General features: G+C 50.6%; 1 protein-coding gene across 2 annotated transcripts in view; it reads left to right on the top strand.

Annotated features, from left to right (window-relative positions):
• pdzd7a (PDZ domain containing 7a) overlaps positions 1-27,490 on the top strand; it is a 125,364-nt gene extending 97,874 nt beyond the window's left edge. For both annotated transcript variants that reach the window (XM_038773079.1, XM_038773080.1), the window contains exon 16: positions 27,183-27,490. In XM_038773079.1, the coding sequence (XP_038629007.1) occupies positions 27,183-27,326 (144 nt within the window). In that variant the 3' untranslated portion in view covers positions 27,327-27,490. The remainder of the gene's footprint in view (positions 1-27,182) is intronic.
• Positions 27,491-27,750: the final 260 nt, after the last annotated feature.

Here is a 27,750-nt window from a genome sequence, read left to right as displayed (position 1 = left end):
CATGGAGGTGAAATTGTAGGTGGAAGTGTTCCATTGCATCTGCTGCCTTTGTTTCTCTAGGTGGTAGAGATCGCGGGTTTGGAAAGTGCTGTCGAAGGAGCTTTGGTGCAACTTTTAGACGGTACCCACTGCTGGCCCTGTGCCATGGTGGTGGAGGAAGTGAATGTTTAATGCGGTGAATGGGGTATTGACCAAGCAGCTGCTTAGACCCACGATTGTATTGACGGTACGACCCTGCTCAGAGCCCAACCACCCAGGAGCCCCTGATCTCCTGGGAAATTTCCCAAACTGCCGGTACGTCTGGTCCATGTTTGTAGACACAAGTGTTAAACAGCACCGGCTCGGGGTCTCCGAGGCGAGGCCATTCGATCCTGGACGCTGGGTAGATCTGGTACAGACATATTCAGGTGAGACTAACTATTCACTTGAATATTCATATCCGGATTCTGACCTCAATGGGCGGGGTCCAGATTGCAATACCTAGCAAGATTTCATTCGATCTCGCAACACATGACGAGGCTAGTAAATCTTGGAGAGGTTTCTCGTGAGATTAACCGGCATCGCCGCGTCCCGAGGCAGGAAGCACTCGGCTAAATGCAGCCGGTATACTCCAGCAGCACCTCTCTATTCCTTCCGTGCTAAATCCCTCACTTGCATATAACTGAATTCACTTCCCTTCAGCAACTCAAACCTCTTCTGCAGCTCTTCCAGACCTGCAAACTTGCCTTCCAGGTACACATCCCTCGCCCTCACCAGCCTCACTCCCTCCACTTCCTATACATGTCATCCTATACATGTGGGGCAGGATAGATTTAGGCATTTGAGGGTTCAGCTGACGGGGAAGTGGGCGACGATGCACAAGTGGAATCTGACAACATTAATGGAGGAGGTTAGGGAGGATTTTAGGAGGTGGAATACGCTGTAACTGACATTGGCGGGAGGATCCAAGTGGTTAAAAAGAATGTGCTGCCGAGGTTCCTGTTCGTATTCCAGACCCTCAAATCTTTATCCCTAAGGCTTTTTCCAGAAAATGAAGGCAGTGATCTTGGAGTTTGTATGGGCGGGGAAGGTACCACAGGTAAAGAGGGGTTTGGTCTGAAGTTTGAGGCGTGAGTGCGTCTGTTCTATTCGGACCCGGTGGCGAGTGTACGGACAAATGAGATGAGTTCGTGGGGCTTTGGATTGCACAGGGGAACGAGGCAGGGATGTCCACTGTCGCTGCTGCTGTTCGCACTGGCGATAGCCCTTGGCGATGGCCCTAAGGGGGGGTCAGTGGAGTGGCAGGGGATATTAACGGGGAGTAGATGTACCAGGTGCCACTGTACACAGACAACTTCTTGCTGTTGGTGTCAGACCTGCTGGAGAATATGGGAAGAATAATGGACGTGCTGGAGTGGTTTGGACTTTTTCAGGATGTAAGTTAAATGCCGTGAAGAGTGAGGTATTCCCGGCGAATGTGGCGGGTCGGAGAGCCAACCTCAGAGCGTTACCATTTAGGCCCCACAATACCCGCATCATATGGCCTCTGCAGATCCAGCTCCTCTATCTCCCATCAACATTCAGTTGTCCCCCAGTTTATGGTCTCTTTTAAAGTCATTGGCCTCTTCTGGCGTTTTAAAGTAGTACTCCTGACTAGGTACAGCACCCCGAACCAAATCTGCCTTCGATATAACACTACCTTGGCCTGGTTTAATCCCATACGCCTCTTTGCCAGCTCTGTGCAAATATCTTGGTAAATACAGACCCGGTTTCCCTCCCATTCACTGTTCCACTTCTCCCTGGCCCACCGCAGAATCTTTTCCTTCTCCAGAAACTTGTGGAGCTTCACAATCACCACCCACGGCAGCTCCCCCACTCTCAGCTTCTGCCTTAGTGACCTGTGTGCCCTATTCACCTCTGAGGCCTTGTCTAGCATCCCCTCCACCACCAGCCCCGCCAGCATTCTTGAAATGTTTTTCAAGGCGTTTGTAATTTCCACACCCTCTGGCAGGCCGACAATATGAACGTTCTGCCTCCTGGACCTGTTCTCCTGCTCCTCTCCCTTTGCTCTCAGCGACTTGTAAAGGTCCCCCAGACTCCCCACCTCCAATGACACCACCGATCACTATAATCAGACATCACCTTCTCCATCTCCTGTATCTGTGACCCCTGTGCCTTGAGGCATTTTTCCACCCGCTCCATTGATCCTCTCAGGGGTGCGACTGCTCCCCCAAAAGCCTCCTACCTCATGATTCTCCTTTCTTTGTTGGCGGAACTCTTTGATGAACGCCATCAACTGCTCCATCTGCGGCCTTCCCACTTGCGAACATCCTTTCCCCTCCGCCATCTTCACAATTGTTACTGGGCCACAGGTCTCCTCCAGTTCCTTGGCCAGGTCCTTAACTATTTTTTGTCAGGTCTGGTAGTCAGTCACATGCCACTTGGAAGAAACTTTTCCTCCACACCTTCTGCTACACCTTCATGCCGAAATACCTCACTTTCAGGTAAAAAGAGCTAAAGCCACGCCTTCGAGTCGGAGCCCTGTGTGTGACCACTCACTCCATGACCACCACCAGAAGTCGCTAGAGTCCATTATCAAGGATTTCATAGTACAGCATTTGGAAAGCAGTGATATAATCGGACAAAGTCAACATGAATTACGAAAGGAAAATAATGCTTGTTAAATCTACTGTAATTCTTTGAAGATATAACTAGTAGAGTTGACCAGGGAGAACTGGTGGATGTGGTTTATTTAAACTTTCAGAAATCTTTCGACAAGGTCTCACAGCAGATTAGTATGTGAAGTTAAAGCGCATGGGATTACGGGTGGTGTCTTGAGATGGATAGGAAGCAAAGGGTTGGAATAATAGGTCTTTTTCCGATTGGCAGGCACTGCCTTTTCGGGTACCACAGGGATCTGTGCTGGGGGGCACTGAAGCCCCGACCCGATACTGGAGATTGGGGGGGGGGGAGGGGCCTTTTCTTCCACATTAAGATCAGGGCACCCTTTGAAATGGGTGCCCCGATATCTGTAGAGCCGGGCTTGCTGGCGCTATGAAGCTCCGCCCTGCCAGAGTGACGGCGCAAAACACGTCATCCTGCTTTTTTCTGACAAAGGGCAGAGGATCTGGGAAGAAACACGCTGGTTTTCAATCTGAACCTGACCCTGCCATTTTTGTGGAACATCTATGATTGGCAACAATTTTGAGGGATTCCCAAAGGATTATCGTTATCAGGCTGCTATTTTGAGTGGGCTATAGCAAGGTCCTGTGGTTGGCTCGCACGCATCGCAAAGTATCCCCCGTCCCTCTCCCTTCTCCTCCACATCGCAAACGAGTACCCCACCCCTGGATTTTCTGTGTGTCCCCCTTCCCCCAAGTACAGGACTGACCCAACCCACTCCCCTTCAGAGACCCCTAGATAGGGGACCCCCCAAAACCCTGAGATAGAAGAACCCCCCCCATAGAGGCCCCCTAAATAGGGGACCCCCCCCCCCCCCACAGACCCACAACAAAAGAGACTCCTGTCAGGAAGCCCTCCGGAAAAGAGAAACCGGTCAGGAAGCCCCCTTGAAAAGAGGCCCCCGTCTGGAAGCTAGACAGCAGTCCAGACAGAAGTAATGACAACAATTATTGTTGTAACATTCACCTGGGCATACACCTACTGGCTCAGATAAAGGAAGCACGGGCAGCATGGTGGTGCAGTGGTTAGCACTGCAGTCTCACAGGATCCAGGTTCGGAACCCGGCTCTGGGTCACTGTCCGTGTGGAGTTTGCACATTCTCCCTGTGTCTGCATGGGTTTTGCCCCCACCACCCAAAAGATGTGCAAGGTAGGTGGATTGGCCACGCTAAATTGCCCCTTAATTGGAAAAAGTGAATTGGGTACTCTAAATTTATTTTTTAAAAGATTTTAAAAAGCACCACCTGTCAATTCCTGGAATGAGAAAGCAGCGATCTGTGTTTAAACCCCTCAGATCCTTGAGCTGCAGACCATTCATTCATTTCCCTCACTGTGCTGTAATTGACAGTTTCCACACACACATTTGTGAGAGTTAGTTTATTCATCTTCCTTCATGGTTGAGTAACTCTGGAGTGCTCAAAACGTCAACCATTTCAAGGAGAGCTAAGTGGATTCCAATCACCCCACTTCAAGCTTGAGTGATTTTGAAATATTCAGCTGGGAATTGACAGCACTTAACTCTGTTGGGGGAGTCTTCGTATTTAGGGCATCTTGCAGGGGGGTCTCTTTATCTAGGGGGTCTTGGTAAGGGGGCTCAGATGGGGTGGACAAGTCTTGCATCGTTGGGGGAGAGGGTGACCCTTTGACCACGGCAACACTACAATATTTGTAGTGATCCTTGTCCACATGATTCACAGCCCAGAGGCCAGGAGAATATGGTGCCCGGTCCGCTAAGTGGCACGTGGGCACGAACCTCGATCCCGCCTCCACCAGCGGGACCATAGCATTCGAAAAAGATACTGTATGTTCCTCGACACTCAATTCTCTGTTGCATCGGGAACCCCGCTACTGACGGTGCGGCGGAGAATTTCGCCCAATGTATTTCCCCTATCTTCGCAGACAGCGATTCAGTCACTTCTCATTGACAAAGGTGGATGGGGATCTACAAGATATTGGAGATATCCCATAATCCAACCAGTGTGAGGAAATTCCTGGCCACGGCCACCATCATGGGTCATTGGCAGTTCCATAGTTCCCTGTTCTGAGGATGCTGGTCTGCATGAAATAGATGACAGAATTCAGTGAGCGCCTTTTTGAACCAGAGACTGAGGATGAGGCAAGAGTATTGCCCCCAGAAGATCTTGAGTGATGTGGCATATGCTGAGAGCCCTTCTAGCCAACTCTGCTGATTCACTCTTGTCATGGTGTAGGCCAAGAGGGGTGGAAGCTACAGCAGCCGTGACTCAGTGCAGAATCCTTGAAACAAGAACTAAGGCCTTCACCAAATGCAACAGCACTCCCTGGAGCCTTCACCAACTTTAAATAACAATATAAACACTTCTATTAACACAACAGGATCCAGTAGAAATAAATCAACAACTAGCTGGAGAGTGAGTAAAGATCCCTTTAAATAGCGCTCATGGGAGGTTCATTCTGCTCCTGAACACATGTGAGGTGAAGAGAGGCTGGAGCATTGAGATTGAAAATGGCACAGAAAGAGTGAAACCAGTGTTACACTTTATGTATTTATGGCACACTCATCGAGTGCCCGTGCTACAAACTGACCCAAATGGTGTCTGGCAGCCTGCACCAGGGCCCAAACTGACAAGCAGTTTACAGTTTATTAACAAAGGAAGAATTATTAAATATTTCTCAATTATTCATGAAGCTAATTTTAGTCAGTGTAATTTTAACAGCTTATGATGTAGTAGAAGATATATTGCTTAATTACTGTGAGCCAATTTGCCTGCAGGTGTAGAGTTATCACTCCCAGAAGGGACATAAACTGTGTCAACATTAGAGACTGCTAGACTAAGGTTTCTTGAAGGGCAGGGAGAAGCCCAGAAGCATTTAGTGTTAGGTAAAGAAGCCTGAATAATCATGCAATTAAAACTGACAGCAGTATTTAATTTTTAATGCATTTGAAATATTTTGTCCAAGTTGACAAGTGAAAGGCCAAAATAAAGCAGAGAAAAATATTTTTCTTTTGTAACTGCAGAATATAAATGGAGACTCTTAGGACTCATATCCACATGCAGTAACTTGATCAAATTGCAAGCCAGTCGGTGAGGTAAAATTACCTCACCGCTCACAATTAAAAGATTAGATTTAAATGATAATGTCACTGGATGTTAGCTAATTAGAACGGTTTGGAAAGGGAGATAACTGTCCTGCAGGATCCCAAGAGGATTGGTGGTTGTCGAGAAACCTGAACTCTCTTTTGAAAAATCATTACACTTAATACGTTTGCCTAAAATAGAAAAATGACATTGCATTGTTTGATGTTCTAGGCTGTTATTTACTCAATGAAAATCTGATAATTCTGCAACACTTGCCACAGCTGTAGTATTTAGATGTGTTTAAAGCTAATCACAGATTTATGACTTGAATTATCAAAGTGTTGATCCAGACTAAAATTTGCATGCAATTACTGCGTACAGTAATTCTTGTGTTGCATCCTTAAACACGCTATTTCCCTTAATTTGGCAATGTCAGCATTGTTCTATTTTTTATATTCTACCTGTGCATTTAAAATAATTAAAGTGTTAAACTACTTATTTTAGTATCACATAAAACAATGCAATGCAATTTCAAAGCCAAATGAATCAAACACCTTTAAAAAAATTATTTGATGGGATGTAGGTGTCACTGCCAGTATTTGTTGTCCATCCCTAATTGCCCTCGTACTGAGTGGTCTGCTAGGTTATTTCAGAGGACAGTTAAAGCTGGAGTCACATGTCGGCCAGACTGGACAAGGACAGCAGATTTCCTTCCCTGGAGGACATTAGTGAACCAGATTGTTTTTATAACAAGCAATGATAGCTCTCATGGTTACCTACTGAGATTAGCTATATCTTCTAGTTTTATTAATTGAATCTTAATTCCACCAGCTGCCATGGTAGAATTGGAACACTTGTCCCCAGAGAATCATTTAGATTATTAGTCCGATGACATGACCAATATATGGTCATCTCCCCTACAGTCTATTAAGGTTACTTTTTTTAATAAAAGTGTTTGGAAGGAACTCCAGCTGGATATTCTTGTCAATTTGGAGCCTGATCCAATTTTCAAAATAATTTATGCTTTGATGACAGATATGATTGTACCATGCTTACATCTGTTACTCTACTTGATAGAATATAAAGATAGACCTGAAATTTGAAACTATGCACGATTCAGCAATCCCATTGTGCCCGGCATGAATCGGGGTGCAATGGGTAAATCGCGCAAAAGACCCAGATCGGGCTAAACGCAGGGCCAATCGCTGGACACCTGACCTGCTCTGCCCGGCGCGATCTGGATATTTAAATGAGCAATACGGCTCATTTAAATGCCCAGGTGCCAGATTCATCTGGCTCCCGGATCTCCCTTGCTGTGCCTGGGCGAACTCGCAGGGCGCCGTTTAGTACTGGTGCACACAAATGTGGACCAATCCCATGACATTGGAGACCCCTGGGTGGTCGGGGACAGGGCAGGATGGCACCCTGGCACTCCCCCTGGCTATCCTGCAACATGGCACTGCCAACCTGGCACCCTGGCAGTGCCACCCAGGTCCACCCAGGCTGGCACTGCAGGGGTGCCCAGGTGCCAGGTTGGCACTGCCAGGGGTCAGGCCCGGGGGGGGGGGTGGCCTTATCAGGTAGTGGGGCGGTGAGGGAGGTGCCTAGGGGCCACCCCAAGGTTGGGGGGATGAGGGGGTCACAAAAACAAGGGGCATGCTGAAAGTGTGAGGGAAAGATAGGGGCAGCCTTCCAAAATGGCACCCCGATCTGCGAGGAGTCTTTCAGGAAATCCCGTTAAGTCTGGCCTCACCAGAGAGAATCTCCCTGAGGCCAAAAAATAGAGGGTCTATGGCACCAAGTAACATCCCACTAATCGTGCTGTTCAGCGAACTTTAACTTGAGTCCACTGAATCGCATTCTACATTTTATTCTCATTGTGCCCCATTTCACTTCCAGAGTGTATACATCAAATTTACAACTCAAGTAGACAGGGAGAGGCTGCAGAAACACTCTGATCAATTTGTGCAGAGACACAGGACAGGACTGTTTAGACCTCGTCCCTGCGGGAGCGCTGGAACACTTTTCAGGTTGGGAACCCAATTTATTAATTGGTACGCTTAGCTGAGGCTCTTTAACTCAGTGACATATTGGTATAATGTCTCTGAGTTGCCTCACCAGCACCTCTCACATGCACGTAAACCCACCTCCTCTTGCTTGCCACTCAGTGACAGGGGAATTTGCTCAGCTTTGATTTTTCAGAGTTATTTGGGGTAATTTTCATCCGACAGCATTCTCATTTCTTACTTGAGAAACATCAGTCAAAAATTTGTTTTGTGCTGGCGATTGATTAAGTTATGTTGGCTCTCTTGTTTTTCGATTCACTCATAAGCATAGATTTTTTACTTCAATCTTATCATGAAAGACCTACTGATAAAAATAATTGGAAAAGCATGTCACCACGTACCTACTTTAAGGTTTGGTCCGAGGATTAATTGGGTAATTGTTACTAAGCCAGCCATGACCGGTCTTTCCTAGTGAGGAGATAGCATTGCATGTCACTTATTTTTACTTCTGAATCAGAAGCAATTATGGAAATTGGCATCTTTACCCACCAGCATCTTAGTGCAGTGTACAGTATAGCCCATCTGTCACTGTGCTTACTGATTCAGTTTACCATCCGTTATTTTCACAAGGAAAACTTAGTCACGAACAAATTAAAATTGAATTAGTGAAATTATGTTTGCTTTTGCTTTGAAAATGGCAAAGCATTAACGGTCTTAAACCAAGTTCCAAGTTAAGCCTTGTGATTGAATTAAGGACAATGTAAAGATCCCCCCCCCCCCCCCCCCCCCCCCCCCCGGCCAGGTGGGAGAATCGCTGGGGTGCCGCGCGATTTGTGCCACGCCGCCCCGACACCCGCAAGCGATTCTCCCACCCCCCGCAAACGGTGAGCGGCGATTCTTCGGCCCGGGTGGGCCGAGCGGCCACGCGTAAACGGTCGAGTCCCGCCAGCGCCGTCCACACCTGGTCGCTGCCGGCGGGTTCTCGTCGCGAAGGCTTGGGGGGGGGGGGGCCTCCGATGGGGTCTGGCCCGCGATTGGGGCTCAGCGATCGGCGAGCTGGCCTCTTCCCCCCCCGGGTGTACCTCCTTCCGCGGCCGGCCCCAGAATCCCGGCGCCATGTTGGTGAGGGGCCGGAGCGCTCCTTTTACGCGGCGCCGGGTCTCTGACGCCACCTCAAGGCCCCTCCCCCGTAAACTGCGCGACGCCCCTACTAGCGTAGGGGGGAGAAGAGGGGTCTGGGAACGGGCGCAGAGTGTTTTACTCCGGCGTCGGCACTTAGACTCCCGTTGGGAGAATCCCACCCGGAATGTTTGTTGGTAATGTTTTCAGACAATTTGTGAGCAATACTATGAAAAATTGAGATTTGCTCTGCAACCCTTGTGTTTATCATTGCACATTTAATGGATTACAAGTTGCTGTGCAGAAAATCTAATTTTCTCTGGCATAATTCATTCTGCCTTCAAAGATACAGTGCTAACAAGTACCAACAATTTACAGAAATAGGTATCAATGCTCTACTCCTTTGCTTTAAAATGCTCTGAGCTTTTTCCGAAATTAAACAGCATTGCCTGTTGTGAGAAACAGTACATCATGGTTAATGCCCACGGTATGAAAATGTGCAGTGTAGATTATAGTCATTTTAGTTGGGTTTTTCCAGAGCAATGTACTTTTCCAGGAAAATTGGCTGCTTCTCCCAGGAGATACATCAAGTAGTAATCACTCACTAACATTGAGGGCATTTAAAAACATTGAGGGCGTTTAAAAGTTTATTGGATAAGCATATGGATGATAAGGGCATAGTGTAGGTTAGATGGCCTTTAGTTTTTTTTTCCATGTCGGTGCAACATCGAGGGCCGAAGGGCCTGTACTGCGCTGTATCGTTCTATGTTCTATGTATGTCTGTAAGAAGTTCATTTTTTTCTTTTTTTAAACCAATTTTCTTCCTTCGTTCTCTTTCTCTGTTCCTCTGATACCAACGGCAGTTGTTTATTTTCTCAATGTTTGAGCCTAGATCTGAGGACTAGGTTTTCCTTCACCATCACCTCTTTGGTTCAGGCAGGACTTCCACACTCCATCCTACCTCCACCATGATTCCGACCTAGTTCTCTGACGTGGCTATTCCTTGTAATCTCCCCGCAAAATATCTACCGGTGATATTATGCCCAGCAGGAAATGACAGGAAACGTTGGAAATGGCAGTGGTGCTGCAGTGCAGCTATGCTCAATGGTGATTGTCTCTTTCCCAACTACTACATGGGCTTGGGTCATTATTCCTGTTGAACCTTGGTCAAATTCCCTGGGATAGCAATAGGAAGGCTCTATGTTTCCCGTAGAAGGGAGAGAACTGTGTAGCTGCCTTCTCTCTTTCTCTCCATGTCACTCTCATATACTTTGTGCTCCAGGCTTCAACCTCACCTGAGGCCATGGTAGAGCTCTTCTTCCAAATGAATGCAAGTCTCTTCTTTTGCTGCAGTGGGGCTGCTTATACTGCAACCGAGTATGTCCAGGAATACATATAATTGTCCTGTACCATCAGGGGTTTTTTTTTCAATATTTCTATTCAAGGCATTTTCAAATTATTTACAGAACATCAAACACAAACCATAGTCCTAATACAAAACCCCTCCATGTTCCAACCCGATCCACTTTCCAATTATAATAATAACAAAAAACCCACAAAAATAACACACAACACAGTAAAACCACCCAACCCCCCTTCCCCCACCAACTACGTTTTCCACACCTTAAAGAAAGTGATGAACAACCCCCGTCTTGGAAATAACCCCTCATCTGATTACCTAATGGCAAATGTTACCTTTTCCAGTTGTTGGAATTCTGCCAGATCACTCACTCAACCCACCGCCTCAGGCGGCTCTGGATTCCTCCACCCTAACAAAATACGGGCTATCAGGGAGGCAAAGGCCAACAGGTCAGCCTCTCTCCCCCACCTGCACTCCCGGATCTCCGACACTGCAAATATCGCTACCCACAGGCTCGGAGCCACCTTCACCCCCAAAATCTTTGACATATCCTCACCCTCCAAAATCTTGGACTTCCAGAACTCCTCCAACTTCGGGCCGGCCCAGAACATGTGAGTATGATTAGCCAATCCTCTTGAGCACTGCCCATCATCTGTCCTCTACTCCCCGAGCACTGTCCGCAGGGCCTCACCCCATAACCCACCTCAAATACACCCCCACAGCTCTTCCTCCCACTTCTGCTTTATATCCTCCACCGAGGACCTCTCCCTTTCCATCAATTCCCCGTATACGTTGGCTATCTTAGTCTCACCTATCTCGTCCTCAGACAAAAGTTTTTTGATGCAACGCCGGGGATGGCAACCTTGGAAGCATGGCCAATTTCTTCCTCCCAAAATACCTGACTTGAAGTACCAAATCCCATTACCTCTTGGCAACAGGAACTCCTCCTCCAACTCTCCCAACTCCCCAAACCCCCCCGTGAACAGCTCCCTAACACACTCTATCCCCACCCGCTCCCACACCCTGAATGTAGATTCTAACCCTGCCAGGATAAATCTATGATTGCCACAGATCGGCGCCCATACTGATTCCACACTCTGAATGATGAAACCACCACTGGGCTCATGAAGTACCTAGCCGGCGAGAATGGAAGAGATGCCAGTAACAGTGCGCTCAAGCTCGTCCCTCTACACGAGGGCTCCTCCATCCGCCCCCACACCGACTTCTCCTTCTCAGCCCACTTCCTGATTCTTTTCAGCATTCGCTACTGAGTAATAATTTAACAAGCTTGGCTGCGTCAATCCCCCTCACTGCCTGTCGCTCTCCAAAACACCCTCCTAATTCGGGGTACCTTATCCTCCCATACAAACTCCGAAATTCACCTATTCATCCTTCCAAAGAATGACCTAGGCAGAAAAATCGGGGGATTCTGAAAAATGAACAAGAACTTCGGTAAAACCGTTATCTTTACTGTCTGAACCCTCCCAGCCAGTCAACACCCCACTTCTTAAAATCCTCCTTCACCCCACCACCAAGTGACCTTCTGCAATTGGGCCCAACTAATCACCACCCGTGTACCCAAATATCAAAAACCCGACTTGACCGGCCAAAACAGCAACTTCTCCAAGCCCCTCCCCTGCATCCAAACATTGACCTGGAACATCTCGTTCTTCCCTACATTGAACTTATACCCTGAAAATGACCCAAACTCCATCAATACCCCCATAATCCTATCAATACTCTCCACTGGATCCATGACATACAACAACAGGTCATCCACAAACAGGGAGACCCGGTGCTCCATTATCCCGTCTCAATTACCACCCGCAGCCTTAAGCGCCATCGCCAAAGGCTCGATCGCCAATGCAAACACAAAGGAGACAATGGACATCCCTGCCTCGTTACCCGGTGTAGACAGAACTACCCTGAGCTAATATTATTCGTGCAAACGCTTACCTTGGGGGCCCTGTACAGCGCCCTAATCCAATCCACACATCCCTGTCCAAATCCAAACTGTCCCAACACCTAGAACAAATAATTCCACTCAACTCGGTGAAACACCTTCTCTAAGTCCTATAGATACTATCACCTCCATTTCCGAAGGGCATCATAATCACATTTATTTTTAAATTTAGAGTACGCAATTCGTTTTTTTCCAATTAAGGGGCAATTTAGCATGGCCAATCCACCTACACTGCACATCTTTGGGTTGTGGGGGCAAAACCCATGCAAACACGGGGAGAATGTGAAACTCCACACAGTGACCTAGAGCCGGGTTCGAACCTGGGACTGAGGCAGCTGTGATAACCACTGCACCACCTTGCTGCCCTTATCATAATCACATTTAATAGCCTTCTAATGTTAGTCAACAACTGCCACCCCTTCGTGAACCACGTTTGGTCCTCATGTATCATCCCCGGCACACAACCATCCATAGATTATCATAGAATTTACAGTGCAGAAGGAGGCCATTCAGCCCATCGAGTCTACACCCTAACCGAGGTCAACACCTCCACCCTATCCCCATAACCCAGTAACCCCACCCAACACTAAGTGTGTGTTTTGGACACTAAGGGCAATTTATCATGGCCAATCCACCTAACCTGCACATCTTTGGACTGTGGGAGGAAACCGGAGCACCCGGAGAAAACCCACGCACATACGGAGAGGATGTGCAGACCCTGCACAGACAGTGACCCAAGACAGAATCGAACCTGGGACCCTGGAGCTGTGAAGCAATTGTGCTATCCAAAATATTACCGTGCTGCCCCATGCATGTTGCCAGCATTTTAGCCAACATTTGCATCCACATTCAACACTGATATCGGACGATATGATCCACACTCCTCTGGGTCCTTATCCTTCTTCAAAATAAGTGAAATTGATGCCTGTGTCAATGTGAACAGAAGCTTCCCCGTTGCCAACCGACTCATTAAACATTTCCACTAAAAGGAATCCCAATTATATAATAAATGTTTCATAGAATTCCGCTGGGACCCCATCCAGACACGGGGCCTTCCCAGACTGCATTGATCCCACGCGCCCTATCACTTCCTCCAGCCCAATCGGGGCACCCAACACCACAACCTCCCTCCTCACCACTGGAAAGACCAGGCCATCCAATAACTGCCTCTTGCCCAAGTCCCCAACCCATCAGGAGCTCTGACCTGTACAGCCTCCGGTACAAGGCCTCAAAAACTCTATTCACCTTTCCTGACTCAGTGACCACCCCAATTCCTTCATCCGCCCAATCTCCCTCGCTGCCGCCTCAAATGGTGCGCAAGCAACCTGCTGGCCTTCTTCCCATGCTCGTCCAGTGCCCCCCCCCCCCCCCCCCCCAAGCTCAACTCAACTGCCACACCGCCTTCCCCATAGACATAAGCCTGAATTCCATCTAAAGCTTCTTCTCTCCTTCAGCAACCCCTCCTCAGGGGCCGAAAAGTACCTCCGATCCACTGTCTGAATGGCCTCCACCAATGTCTGCATTTCCAGCAGTTCCACCTTATCCCTATGTGCCCGGATCAAAATAAACTCCCCCCCCTAATTACCGCCTTTTGCACCTCCCATAACACCGCGGCAAAGACCTCCTTACTTTTATTGAGCTCTACACAAGTGAATATAGCTATCCCTATCTTTCCACAAATCTCCTTATCAGCCAATGACCCCACATCCAGCCTCCACTGCGGCCACTGGAAACCCTCCTTCTCCACACACAGGTGCACAAGATACGACGCTATCATCTGTCCCAAACACCTCCGCCTAAAACCGCCTTCCCCATAAACATAAGCTCGAACTCCACCTGGAGCTTCTTCCCTTCCTTCAATAGCCCCTCCTCAGGGGCCCCCAAGTATCTGACAAAATGTCAATCCGGGAATACACCCGAGGTACATGAGAAAAGAATGAAAATTCCTTTGCCCTCAACCTACCTAACTGCCACGGGCCCACACCCCCATCTGCTCCATAAACCTCAACAATTCTCGCACTATCACCAACACCTGCAAGAACTTGGGACACGACCAATCCAGAGGACCAGAAACTGCAAGTTCTCCACTCGAGGGTGAGCCCTGAGTTCTTCATGCCCATCGAGTGAGCGGACAATTTTGAGGTCGCGATGGCCCTGTTGAAAGGACACTGCATTCGCCCAGTAAACCAGGTTTACGCCCGACATTTGCTGGCGACAAGGCGACAAATCCCGGGCGAATCGCTAGACAACTTCTATCGCGCACTTCTGGTACTAGGTAGGAACTGTGACTGTCCGCAAGTTTCAGCCAGCGACCACAGAGAACTTTTAATCCGGGACGCATTCGTTGCAGGTATGCTGTCCTCCCAAATCCGTCAGCGGCTGCTAGAGAAAGAGACACTTGGCCTCAAGGAGGCACGGGCTAGCTCCCTGGATGTGGCCTCCTGAAACGCCCGCGCGAACATCCCCGACCGCGCGGTAGCCCCTTGAGCAGCGTGGAACCTGCCCGCGGCCGACCCCGATGCATCCCCCATCCCCCTACAAGCTTGTGCCGCGCGGTTAGCAGGCAACCCCGGGGGGCCCTGCTGTTATTTTTGCAGGCAAGCCAAGCACCCCCGGCAGCGCTGCCCGGCCCGCACCTCCACCTGCAAAGGGCGGGGCAAAAAAGGCCATTTTGTCGCTGTATGCCAGGCCCGGGCGGTCGCCGCCGTCTCTGGGGGCGAACCGGGGCCGCCACCACAACTCTCCACGGGCCACGTGCGGGCAGCGGGCGCCACCATCTTTGTTTTCCCAAGCCAGGTGCGGGCCCCGGGCGCTGCCATCTTGTTCCCCAGGGACCACGTGCGACGCATTGGCGCCGCCATCTTGCACACCCCCAGCCATGTGCGACCCGTGGGCACCGCCATCTTGGCTGGAGTCTCAGGACCCCGATTCAGATCACCGCCCGAGGAAAATCTTCAACTTTTACCACGACTCGCCTCGGTGACCCTGGACCAGTCTCAGCCCCGAACGCTCTCAACCGCGACAACGACCGTGCTCATCAATGGACACAAACCATCCTGCCTGATCGACTCCGGGAGCACAGAGAGCTTCATACACCCCAACACGGTAAGGCGCTGTTCTCTTCCCATACACTCAGTTAACCAAAGAATCTTCCTGGCCTCCGGGTCTCACTCTGTTGAGATCAAAGGGTTCTGCGTAGCTAACCTCACGGTCCAGGAAAGGGAATTAAAAAATTTACGACTCTATGTCCTTCCTCACTCTGCGCTACCACGCTCCTAGGGTTAGACTTCCAATGCAACCTTTAGAGCTTAACCTTTAAATTCGGCGGCCCTATACCCCCCCCCCCCCCCCCCTCTCACTGTCTGCAGCCTCGCGGCCCTCAAGGTCGACTGGCCTTCCCTTTTTGCGAACCTCACCCCGGATTGCAAACCCGTCGCCATCAGGAGCAGATGGTACAGTGCCCAGGACCGGACCTTCCATTAGGTCGGAAGTCCAGCGGCTACTGAAAGAAGGTATTATCGAGGCTAGCAACAGCCCCTGGAGAGCTCAAGTAGTGGTTGTAAAGACCGGGAAGGAGCACAGGATGGTCATTAATTATAGTCAGACCATCAACAGGTATACACAGCGCGACGCGATAGTGCCAGCTGCTGTGGGAGGCCACACATCTTAGAGCAATAAACTGATGCACGATCAATTGCACAAAGACAAGAGTGAATACAACTGAGGCTTTATTGCTCTAAGATGTGTGGCCTCCCACAGCAGCTGGCGAAATGGTTGCTGCACGGAGGAGACACATATTTATACTCCGCCTACTGGGCGGAGCCAGCAGGCAGGGACTACCGTTGTACCTGTAGGACAGGTCCTACTATACATCATCTAATATAGGTGCAACAGTGGTTTACCACATTTAGCCCCTGTTAAAATTGAGTCCGGCGGGGGTGGTGGAGAATTATATACAGCAATTGAATTTTACATGTACAATTTTTTTGTGACAGAAAAAAAAATGTCTTTTGAAGTCCAGTGGACCAGTTAGAAATTTAACCGGTCCGGGGCCTTGATGTGCCGCTGGGAGTGACACAGTGGTGACGGCGATGCCGATGCTGGTCTGGTCTTCGGTGACTCTGGGAGCGTGGCGAAATCCTCTTTATCCTCGGGCGTGGGCAGAGAGAGGACGGATGGGGGGTTTCTGCTGGGAGCGCCGGGGGAGGGGAGGGTGGCGCCGGGCCGGAGGGGTGTGTGTGTGGGGAACCTGCTGGTGCCAGGTCCCTGAGGGAGACAGTATCCTGGCGGCCGTCGGGGGTACACCACATAGGCATACTGGGGGTTCGCATGCAGCAACTGCACCCTCTCCACCAACGGGTCTGCCTTGTGGAGTCGGACGTGCCTACGGAGAAGGACAGATCCTGGAGCTGCCAGCTAAGTCGGGAGCGACACACCGGATGTGGACATCCTGGAGAAGGCAAAGAGACGTTCATGGGGTTTGTTGTTAGTGGCGGTGCACAGTAGTGACCGAATGGAGTGTAGTGCATCAGGGAGGACCTCCTGCCAGTTGGACGACCCTCCATACCGTCCCGTTCTCCCTCTCTACCTGTCTGTTTCCCCGGGGGTTCTAGCTTGTCGTCCTGCTGGAGGCGATACCCCTGTTGAGCAGGAACTGACGCACCTCATCAATCATGAATGAGGATCCCCTGTCACTGTGGAATAAGGCGGGGAAACTGAACAGAGCGAAGATTGTTTTGAGGGCTTTGATGACGGTGGCAGACGTCATGTTGGGGCACGGGATGGCGATGGGGAATCTGGAGTACTCATCGACTACACTGAGAAAATACATGTTACGGTCGGTGGAGGGGAGGGGCCCTTTGAAATTCGGGCTGAGGCGTTCAAAGGGGCGGGAGGCCTTCACCAGGCGCGCACGGTCAGGCTGGTAGAAATGCTGTTTGCACTCCGCACAGACCTGGCAGTCCCTGGTGATTGTCCGTACTTCCTCGACGAAGTAGGGACAGATTGCGGGCCTTTATGAAATGGTACAACCGTGTGACTCCCGGGTGACAAAGGCTGTCGTGCAGGGTCCGGAGTCGGTCTACTTGTGCGCTGGCACATGTACCTCGGGATAGGGTGTCTGGGGGCTTGTTGAGTTTGCCGGGGTGATACAAAATCTCGTAATTGTAGGTGGAGAACTCGATCCTCCACCTCAAGATCTTATCATTGATTTTGATCTTGCCCCGCTGTGTGAACATGAAGGCTACCGACCGTTGGTCAGTGAGGAGAGTGAATCTCCTGCCGGCCAGGTAATGCCTCCAATGCCACACAGCTTCAACGATAGCTTGGGCCTCTTTTTCGACGGATGAGTGCCGAATTTCTGAGGCATGAAGGGTGCAGGAAAAGAATGCCACGGGTTTGCCTGCCTGATTGAGGGTGGCGGCTTGGGCGACATCTGGTGCGTCACATTCCACTTGAAAGGGCAGCGTCTCGTCTACTGCGTGCATCCCGGTCTGGGCGATATCAGCTCTGATACGGGCAAAGGCCTGTTGAGTCTCGGCCGTCAGGGGAAAATGGGTGGACTGTATGAGTGGGCGGGCCTTGTCCGCATAGTTTGGGACCCACTGGGCATAGTATGAAAAGAACCCCAGGCAGCGTTTGAGGGCCTTGGGGCAGGGGGGAGCTCCATGAGGAGGCGCGTGTGGTCGGGATCGGGCCCCAGAACTCCGTTCTGGACCAGATAGCCGAGGATGGCTAAGCGTTTCATACTAAACATGCAATTCTCCTTGTTGTAGGTGAGGTTTAGGAGAGTGACGGTGTGGAGAAATTTGGCAAGGTTGGCATCGTGGTCCTGCTGATCATGGCCGCAGATGGTGACATTGTCTAGGTACGGAAAGGTGGCCCGCAAACCGTACCGGTCGACCATTCGGTCCATCTCCCTTTGGAAGACCGAGACCCCGTTGGTGACGCCGAAGTGAACCCTGAGGAAGTGATAGAGGCGACCGTCTGCCTCGAAAGCAGTGTATGGACGGTCCACTTTACTGATGGTGGTAGGCGGATTTGAGATCTACTGTTGAGAAGACCCGGTACTGTGCAATCTGATTGACCATATCAGATATGCGTGGGAGGGGGTACGCGTCGAGCTGTGTGTACCGATTGATGGTCTGGCTGTAGTCCACGATCATTCCGTGTTTCTCCCCAGTTTTTTTTTTAAAATAATTTTTATTAAGATTTTCACAAAATATAAACAACAAAACAATATTAACAAAACAACCATGATAAAAACCCAAGAACAACACCCACCCAACTACAAAAGCAAATACAAAAACAAAACAAAAAAGCAAACAACATAAAGGAAAGAGATAACACCCGCCACATCCAACAAACCCATGTACACAATTCTCCCTCCCACCGAACCAAACCCCCCCCCCCCCCCCCCCGGGCTGCTGCTGCCGCCGGCCTATTTCCCTACCGTTCCGCCAGGAAGACCAGGAAAGGCTGCCACCGCCTAAAGAACCCTTGTACTGATCCCCTCAGGGCAAATTTCACCTTCTCCAATTTGATGAACCCCGCCATATCATTGATCCAGGCCTCTATGCTTGAGGGCCTCGCATCCTTCCACTGAAGAAGAATCCTCCGCCGGGCTACTAGGGACGCAAAGGCCAGGACACCGGCCTCTTTCGCCTCCTGCACTCCCGGCTCCACTGCAACCCCAAAAATTGCGAGTCCCCAGCCTGGCTTGACTCTGGATCCCACCACCCTCGACACTGTCCTTGCTACCCCCTTCCAAAACTCCCCCAGCGCTGGGCACGCCCAAAACATATGGGCGTGGTTCGCTGGGCTCCCCGAGCACCTAGCACACCTGTCTTCACCCCCGAAAAACCTACTCATCCTCGTCCCAGTCATGTGGGCCCTATGCAGCACTTTGAACTGTATGAGGCTAAGCCTCGCACAGGAAGAGGAGGAATTCACTCTCTCCAGGGCATCCGTCCACGTCCCCTCCTCAATCTCCTCACCCAGCTCCTCTTCCCATTTACCCTTCAGTTCCTCCACCGAGGCCTCGTCTACCTCCTGCATTATATGTCCGAAATCCTCCCTCCTCCAACCCACACCCCCGAGAGCACCCTGTCCCGTACCCCACGTGGGGCCAACAAGGGGAAACCCTCCACCTTCCGCCTGGCAAACGCCCTAACCTGCATGTACCGAAACATGTTCCACGGGGGGAGCCCAAACTTCCCCTCTAACTCCCCCAAGCTCGCGAACCTCCCCTCCACAAATAGGTCCCTCAACCTCCTAACCCCTACCCTGTGCCAGCCCAGAAATCCGCCACCAATGCTCCCTGGAACAAACCGATGGTTCTCCCCTATCGGGGCCTCCATCGAGCCCCCCACTTCTCCCCTATGCCGTCTCCATTGCCCCCAAATTTTGAGGGTAGCCGCCACCACAGGGCTCGTGGTATACCTCGTTGGAGGGAGCGACAACGGCGTCGTTACCAGCGCCTCCAGGCTCGTGCCCACACAGGACGCCATCTCCATCCTCTTCCATGCTGCCCCTTCCCCGTCCATTACCCACTTACGCACCATCGCTGCGTTGGCAGCCCAATAGTACCCATAGAGGTTGGGCAGTGCCAGCCCCACCCCCCCCCCCTATCCCTGCCCCGTTCCAAGAACACCCTTCTCACCCTCGGAGTCCCTTGCACCCACACAAATCCCGTAATACTCCTGTTGACCCTCCTAGTTTCTCCCCAGTTTTAACTACTGCCACTTGGGCTCTCCAGGGGCTATTGCTGGCCTCGATGATGCCTTCCCGAAGCAGCCGCTGGACCTCGGACCTGATGAAGGTCCTGTCCTGGGTGCTGTACCGTCTGCTCCTGGTGGCGACGGGTTTGCAATCTGAGGTTAGATTTGCGAAGAGGGAAGGCGGATCGACCTTTAGGGTCGCGAGGCCGCACACAGTAAGGGGTGGTAGGGGCCCGCAAATTTCAGTGTTAGGCTCTGGAGGTTACACTGGAAGTCCAGGCCGAATATTTAGGCAACGGAGAGATTAGGGAGGACAGAGAGGCGGAAGCCGCTGAATTCTACGCCCTGGATCGTGAGTGTGACCGTACAGTACCCCCGGATCGCCACGGAACGGGATCTGGAGGCCAGGGAGATTCTTTGATTGGCAGGGTGTACCGCGAGGGAGCAGCGCCTTACAGTATCTGGATGGATGAAGCTTTCGGTGCTCCCGGAGTCCAGCAGGCACAAAGTCACGTGTCCGTTAATCTTAACGCTGGTCGATGAGGTGGCCAGGTTGTGCGGACGAGACTGGTTTATGGTCAATGAGGCGAGTCATGGTTGGTCGTCGCTGGTGTCGGATGATGGGGGGCAAGGGTCCTGGAACGCTGGTGGTGCCCATGTGCCGTGGGGGAGATAAGATGGCGGCGCCTCAAGATCTTGGGGAGGAAAAAATGGCGTGCCCATGGGCCGCACGTGATGCGTGGAGGGGAAGATGGCCGCGCCCACTGGCCGCGCTTGGTCTGAGGGGAGGTGAAGATGGCGGCGCCAATTGTCCATTAACGAGGGGGGTGGGGGCGATAGCGGCGACTGCGCAGGCCTGGCACACCGCGGTGAATTGCCCCTACTTACCACAAGTCTTATAAAAGGCAGCGCGAGTCAGGCAGCGTTGGTGGCGATGTTTCTGCTGGCAGTAAAAGTAACATTGGGGACCCCCGGGATTCGCTGGCTGGCGCGTGGCGCAGGCATATTGGCTGGGAAAGGCCCCCGCTGGGGCGGCTGTCTGTGGGGTCCATGATGCGTAGGAGGGGTGGGTCACGCGGCTGGGGTGTAGGCCTGAACATTGCGCGAGGCGACCGTCATAGAGAGCGCTAGCTTCTTTGTCTCTGCGAGATCGAGCGTGGCCCCTTCTAAAAGTCGCTGGCGTATGAGGTCCGACCCAATCCCTGTAACAAAAGCGTCCCGCATAAGGAGGTTAGAATGTTCAGTGGCCATAACGGCCTGACAGTCACAGTCCCGGACTAGTGGGATTAGGGCATCCACAAGTCTTCTATGGACTCACCAGGGAGTTGAGAGCAAGTGGCGAGTACGTGCCTGGCGAAGAGCGTGTTCGTCTTCTGGGCATAATTTTCTTTAAGTAGTGCCATGGCTTTGGCGTAGTTTGGCGCATCCTGGATCAGCGGAAAGACGTTGGAGCTCAACCTCAAGTACAGTATCTGTATTTTCTGAGCCTCTGGAACAGGGCTTGGCGCCGAGTTGATGTACGCCTCGAAACAAGCTAGCCAGTGCTAAAAGTCCTTTTTGGCGTCGCTTGAGTTTGGATCTAGCTGCAGGCGATCCGGCTTGATACGGAGGTCCATCTTCTGAAAATCTTAGAGCAATAAATTGATGCACGATCAATTACACAAAGACGAGAGTTGAATACAACTGAGGCTTTATTGCTCTAAGATGTGTGGCCTCCCACAGCAGCTGGCGAAATGGCTGCTGCACGGAGAACACACATATTTATACTCCGCCTACTGGATGGAGCCAGCAGGCAGGGACTACCATTGTACCTGTGGTACAGGTCCTACCATAATCACCGAATATAGGTACAACAGTGATTTACCACACCTGCATAGCTGATTTGGTCAATCAGATTGCACAATACAAGGTCTTTTCCACGGTGGACCTCAATTCCGCCTACCACCAGCTCCCCATCCCCCCGGACGACCGCAAATACACTGCATTCGAAGCAGATGGGCGGCTCTACCACTTCCTGAGGGTTCCCTTTGGTGTCACAAATGGAGTCTCGGTCTTCCAACGGGAGATGGACCGAATGGTTGACCGGTACGGTTTGCGGGCCACGTTTCCGTACCTCGACAATGTCACCATCTGCGGTCACGACCAGCAGGACCACAACACCAACCTCCGAAAATTCCTCCATACCGCAAAAATCCTTAATCTCACCTACAACAAGGACAAATGCGTGTTCAGCACCGACCATCTAGCCACCCTCGGCTACGTAGTGCATGATGGAGTTATAGGCCCAGACCCCGAACGCATGCGCCCCCTCATGGAGTTTCCCCTCCCCCACTGCTCCAAGGCCCTGAAACGCTGCCTGGGATTTTTTTCATATTACGCCCAGTGGGTCCCCAATTATGCGGACAAGTGCAGCCCAGTAATCCAATCCACGGTTTTTCCCCTGTCGGCAGAGGCCCGCCAGGCTTTCAGCCGCATAAAAGCAGACATTGCAAAGGCCACGATGCACACAGTCGACTAATCCCTTCTATTCCAAGTCGAGAGCGACGCGTCCGACGTAGCTCTGGCGGCCACCCTCAACCAAGCGGGCAGACCCGTGGCCTTCTTCTCACGCACCCTCCATGCTTCAAAATTCCGTCATTTCTCCTTTGAAAAGGAGGCTCAGGCCATAGTAGAAGCTGTGCGGCACTGGAGGCATTACCTGGCTGGCAGGAGATTCACGCTCCTCGCTGACCAACGGTCGGTTGCTTTCATGTTCGATAATGCACAGCGGGGCAAGATAAAGAACGATAAGATCTTACGGTGGAGGATCGAGCTCTCCACCTACAACTATGAGATCTTGTATTGTCCCGGGAAGCTAAACGAGCCTCCTGATGCCCTATCCCGCGGCACATGTGTAAACGCACAAGTGGACCGACTCCGGGCCCTCCATGAGGACCTCTGCCACCCGGGGGTCACTCGATTCTTCCATTTTACCAAGACCCACAACCTGCCCTACTCCATCAAGGAGGTCAGGACCGCCACCAGGAACTGCCAAATCTGCGCGGAGTGCAAGCCGCACTTCTACAGGCCAGAGAAAGTGCACCTGGTAAAGGGTTCCCCTCCCTTTGAACGCCTCAGTATGGACTTCAAAGGGCCCCTCCCATCCATCGACCACAACACGTACTTGCTGAACGTGATTGACGAGTACTCCCGGTTCCCATTCGCCATCCCCTGCCCCGACATGACCGCAGCCACCGTCATAAAAGCCCTCCACAGTATCTTTACACTGTTCAATTTCCCCGCCTACATACACAGCGATAGGGCGGTCCTCCTTCATGAGCGACGAACTGTGTCAATTCCTGCTCAGCAAGGGCATTGCCTCGAGCAGAACGACCAGTTATAACTTCCGGGGAAACGGGCAGGTAGAGAGGGAGAACGGAATGGTCTGGAAGACCATCCTACTGGCCCTGCAGTCCAGAAATCTCCCAGTCTCCCGCTGGCAGGAGGTCTTCCCCGATGCACTCCACTTGATCCGATCACTGCTGTGCACCACGACAAATTAAATACCTCATGAATGTCTCCTTGTCTTCCCTAGGAAGTCCTCCTCCGGGACCTTGCTCCTGACCTGGCTGGCAGCTCCTGGACCTATCCTGCTTCGCAAACTCGTGCGGGTGCACAAGTCAGACCCATTGGTCGAGAGGGTCCACCTGTTTCACGCTAACCCTCAGTACGCCTACGTGGCGTACCCCGACGGCCGACAGGATACGGTCTCCCTACGGGACCTGGTGCCCGCTGGATATCCCCCCCCCCCCCCCCCCCCCTCCACCTACTCCACCCTCCCACCGGCGCACTCCACGGCCGCACCCTTCCCAGGTGGATCAGTTCTCCCTCTGGTCCCATCTAGGGGTGATGAAGCTCCCAAAGAAACCGAAGTCACGCTCCCGGAGTCACGGATGCCCGAGCAGGCGCCTGCATCACCGCCGAAACTTCGACGTTCACAGAGGACGACCAATTGCCGACTAATTGCTTCATTTTGATTTGTAGATGTAAATAAATACTGTAAATAGTTGTGACATGTAACAAGGCAAAACACTATACCACTGACGGGTACCACCATAACCTCAACCTTTACCACTGTATAACGCAAGACACCACCACCCCCGCCGGACTCTTTTTTTTAACAGGGGTGAATGTGGTAGTCGGTATTAGGGGTATTACGGTACCCAGGTTGAGGCTGTAAGACTATTGGTGTGGGAGGTACCTGAGACAGCAAGATCATTGGTGAAGCCTACCTGCTGGTTCCGCCCAGTAAGGCGGAGTATAAGCGTCTGTGTCTCCCCAGCTGCTGCATTCTGTACCTGCACTGCTGGGGGAAACATCTAGTCCAATAAAGCCTTCAATTGTCGTCCAATCTCGCTTCGAGAGTTATTGATCGTGCATCACTCTGTCTTAAAGACACTCAGTTATTTGGCCTCCACAGCTTTCTATAGCAAAGAATTCCACAGATTCACCACCCCCTGGCTGAAGCAATTCCTCCTCATCTCAGTTTTAAAGGATCATCCCTTTAGTCTGAGATGGTGTCCTCTGATTCTAGTTTTTCCTACAAGTGGAAACATCCTCTCCACGTCCACTCTATCCAGGCCTCGCAGTAACCTGTAACTTTCAATAAGATCCCCCCCCCTCATCCTTCTAAAGTCCAACGAGTACAGACCCAGAGTCCTCACCCGTGCCACCCTCTGACTAATCAGCACCACAACTCCCCTCACATTCATATCCAACCCTGAATGAAACACCTGCCTGCCCAACCTTGCCTCAGTCTCATCTGATCTGCAACCCTCAGCTATGCATAAACACCATGACTGCCTTCAAACTCTTCAAGTGGCCGCGGCACAGAGGCACAGTAGTTAGCTCTGCTGCCTCAATGCGCCGAGGACACAGGTTCGATCTCGGCCCCAGGACACTGTCCAACTGTCTGTGTGGAGTTTGCACAATTTCCCCATATCTGCGCGGGTCTCACCCCCACAAACCAAAGATGTGCAGGGTAGGTGGATTGGCCACAATAAATTGCCCTTGCATTGGAAAAATGGAAAAAATCCTCTTCAAGTGGGCGAAAACACGGGACCAATTGATCAGCACATTGTGTCCCCTAACGTTCCAAGAGACCAGTCTGGTTGGCGGACTCCAAGCCTGCCCCAACTACCCTGATCAGCCATATTCACGTTCTAATCGATTCCTCCAGGCCCATGTACTGTCAACCTCCCGGGTCCCCTCAAGATGGACACTGCCCCCCCACCCCACCCCCAGCCAACGGCTCCACAACAACACCTTCAACATAAGCAACTCACCCGTACCACCCCACCCCCTCCTCTGGCATAAAAAATACAACCCCCACCAGGCCCATCATCCCCACCCAAGCCACAAAGACCAGCACAACCCAAAAACCTAACCCCTCCCCTCTCTCCTCTCTCTCCACAGCTCTTTCCACCCCACTTCACTTCTGTTAACTAGCCTACCTGCTACCTTGCTCTGTTCCCACCGGCAGTGCACCCCACCCTCAGGTTTCACGGCGGTATGGGGTGGCCTCACTGGGAAATCCCATTGACAAGTGTCGGGAGTAATGAATCCAGCCACCAATGAACAGCACACTGCCGAGAAACCAGTACCAGCAGCACCACATTGGCTGGGGCACTGGAGAATCCAGCCCCAGTCCTTGATTTAACATCTCATCCAAATTCGACACCTCTGACAGTGCAGCATTCCTTCAGTACTGTCCTGAAGTGGAAGTTAAACCCACAACAATTGATGAGTTTAAGGCACTGGGCAGAATTCAATTTGTGTGACTGTCACCTGTTTGGAGAAGCAGAGGGAACCTGGTGCTATTTAACTACAATCAAGCATTTATGTGGACAGTATCAGGCCTCCCATTCGATCAGGGCCCCAGTGAGGTGTAAATTCCACCCCTCAGAAGCTGGCTGTTCTCCAGTACCAGCAGCACCACTGAAAGAGGTGGCAGCTGCTGGTAATGCACTGAAGTCTTCACCAGGGATTGATGTTGGATCCCTGGAGACAGATGCATACAGCAGAATGGGGGTTACGGGAAAGGGGGATGCGAGCGAGGCAATGGAGGGGCGGTTGTCAGACGCAAGTCAGGAAGATGGCTTCAAAGTGTTAAGAGTACCCAGTCAAGGCATTATGGTTTACTGGGTGGTTTTCCTGCTAAATCCCTGAGCCATCATTAAATCCCAGTAGTCTCAGGGATAATTACTCACAAGTTGTTCATTAATGAGCCGAACTGACATCCCACTGCTAGCAGGTGGGATTTTCATGCTGGACCTTCCTGCATCCCACCCCCAACTAAATTCAGGTCGGTTTTCTGCAACTATAAATTAGACCTGGGAACTCCAGTCCAATTCTGCTGGACCTCTGTCATCGTGTCTGCTCCAGCAGGCTCCATTACAATTCAGTCAATTTGTCTACAACTTTTAAAGAAAACTAGTGAAGACAAATACACTGATTAACTAAAGGGAAATGATTCATTGTATAAGAAAATGGATTACTCTATTGTTTTATTACAAGTATTAACTGCTTATTTTCTTACAGTGAGAGGAAATAGAAGTTTGACACCTGCTGTAAAGAATGTTGTGATGTTGCTAATAGTTTATTTCTCTATCATTATTTGATAAATTAGTTTGTTAGTTAATACATAAAGCAGGTTCCAGTGGAGTGTTATACTGCATTAATCAGCATTAAGACTAGGAGGATTCCAGGATAGAACTAATCATTTGCTATCTTGAATACACTGGAATATTAATTTGCTAACTGGGCAAGTGAAAACATTCTTGAACACAAAGGAAATTAAGATTTATCTATGTGACCACTCTGAAACTCAGCAGCTAACAGTATCTGACTTCAAAAAACAAATGAAGGAACCAAAAAATGTCTTTGATCGTGTGGACAATCATTAGCAGTGATTTCCCACCCTCTCCTCTTTGGCAAACTCCTGCCCTTAGGCCCAACTGGAGGTTGCCATGCGTAGGTAATTAGAGAGAATCCTGGAAACTCTGACAGGGTCAGCTCTGTTAAACCTCAGTGAGTGCAATGCTCCCTGATCTCTGGCCTTTCCAATGCAGCATCAGAAGCGGAAAAATCCCCATTAATACCCCTTCAAAAATAGCACCATTACGGCGGCACATATACTTACTTTGCTAATACGTCAGTGGAAGGGTTTCCTCCTCTAAATGTTCTATTGTTCCAGATGTTTTATTGGGATTCAAGGAAGATTGATCAATGATTGTAATGTTTTCTTCCATTTGTGCAGGCTGGTTATGAATTGGTTTCAGTTGATGGAAAAAGCCTACAAAACGTCACACATCAACAAGCAGTGGATATAATCCGTCAATCATACAGTAACAAATCTCTGGATCCAATGGTATTCGTGGTTAAGGTACCTAAGAGCAGCTGAAGACTAAATCTGTCAGAACCAGAATGGATCTTTGGCAAACAATTTAGGATGACCACACATTACAAATATTTTTAAATGAATGATGAGTGTCTTTCAACAGAACTTCCAAGTATTTTGACATCTGTAAACTTCTTTACTATTGATTTTAAAAGCAATTTACAAAACCTTTCATACAGTGGATGGACATTATGTTCAGTATTATTCATAAGTGAATGGGTCATTACTCCCTATGACTCCCAAAATAGAATCTTACACTGTTCCTTCTTGAGCAGATGGTCCATAAATCATTTTTGTAGAAAACGTGTTCATTGTCATTCTTCGTGTCAAGCTCAAACATGTGAGTTGGATGGTCTGGTGTATAAAGCTAAACACCAACATCCATCACAATGCACCAAGGCTTGAATTTTTCAGATGGCGGGGCCTC

Source organism: Scyliorhinus canicula, chromosome 16, assembly GCF_902713615.1.
Source record: "Scyliorhinus canicula chromosome 16, sScyCan1.1, whole genome shotgun sequence".
NCBI classification, from domain to species: Eukaryota; Metazoa; Chordata; class Chondrichthyes; order Carcharhiniformes; family Scyliorhinidae; genus Scyliorhinus; species Scyliorhinus canicula.
The sequence above is the reverse complement of the archived record's forward strand: the minus strand, read 5'-3'. Positions and strand labels throughout refer to the sequence as shown.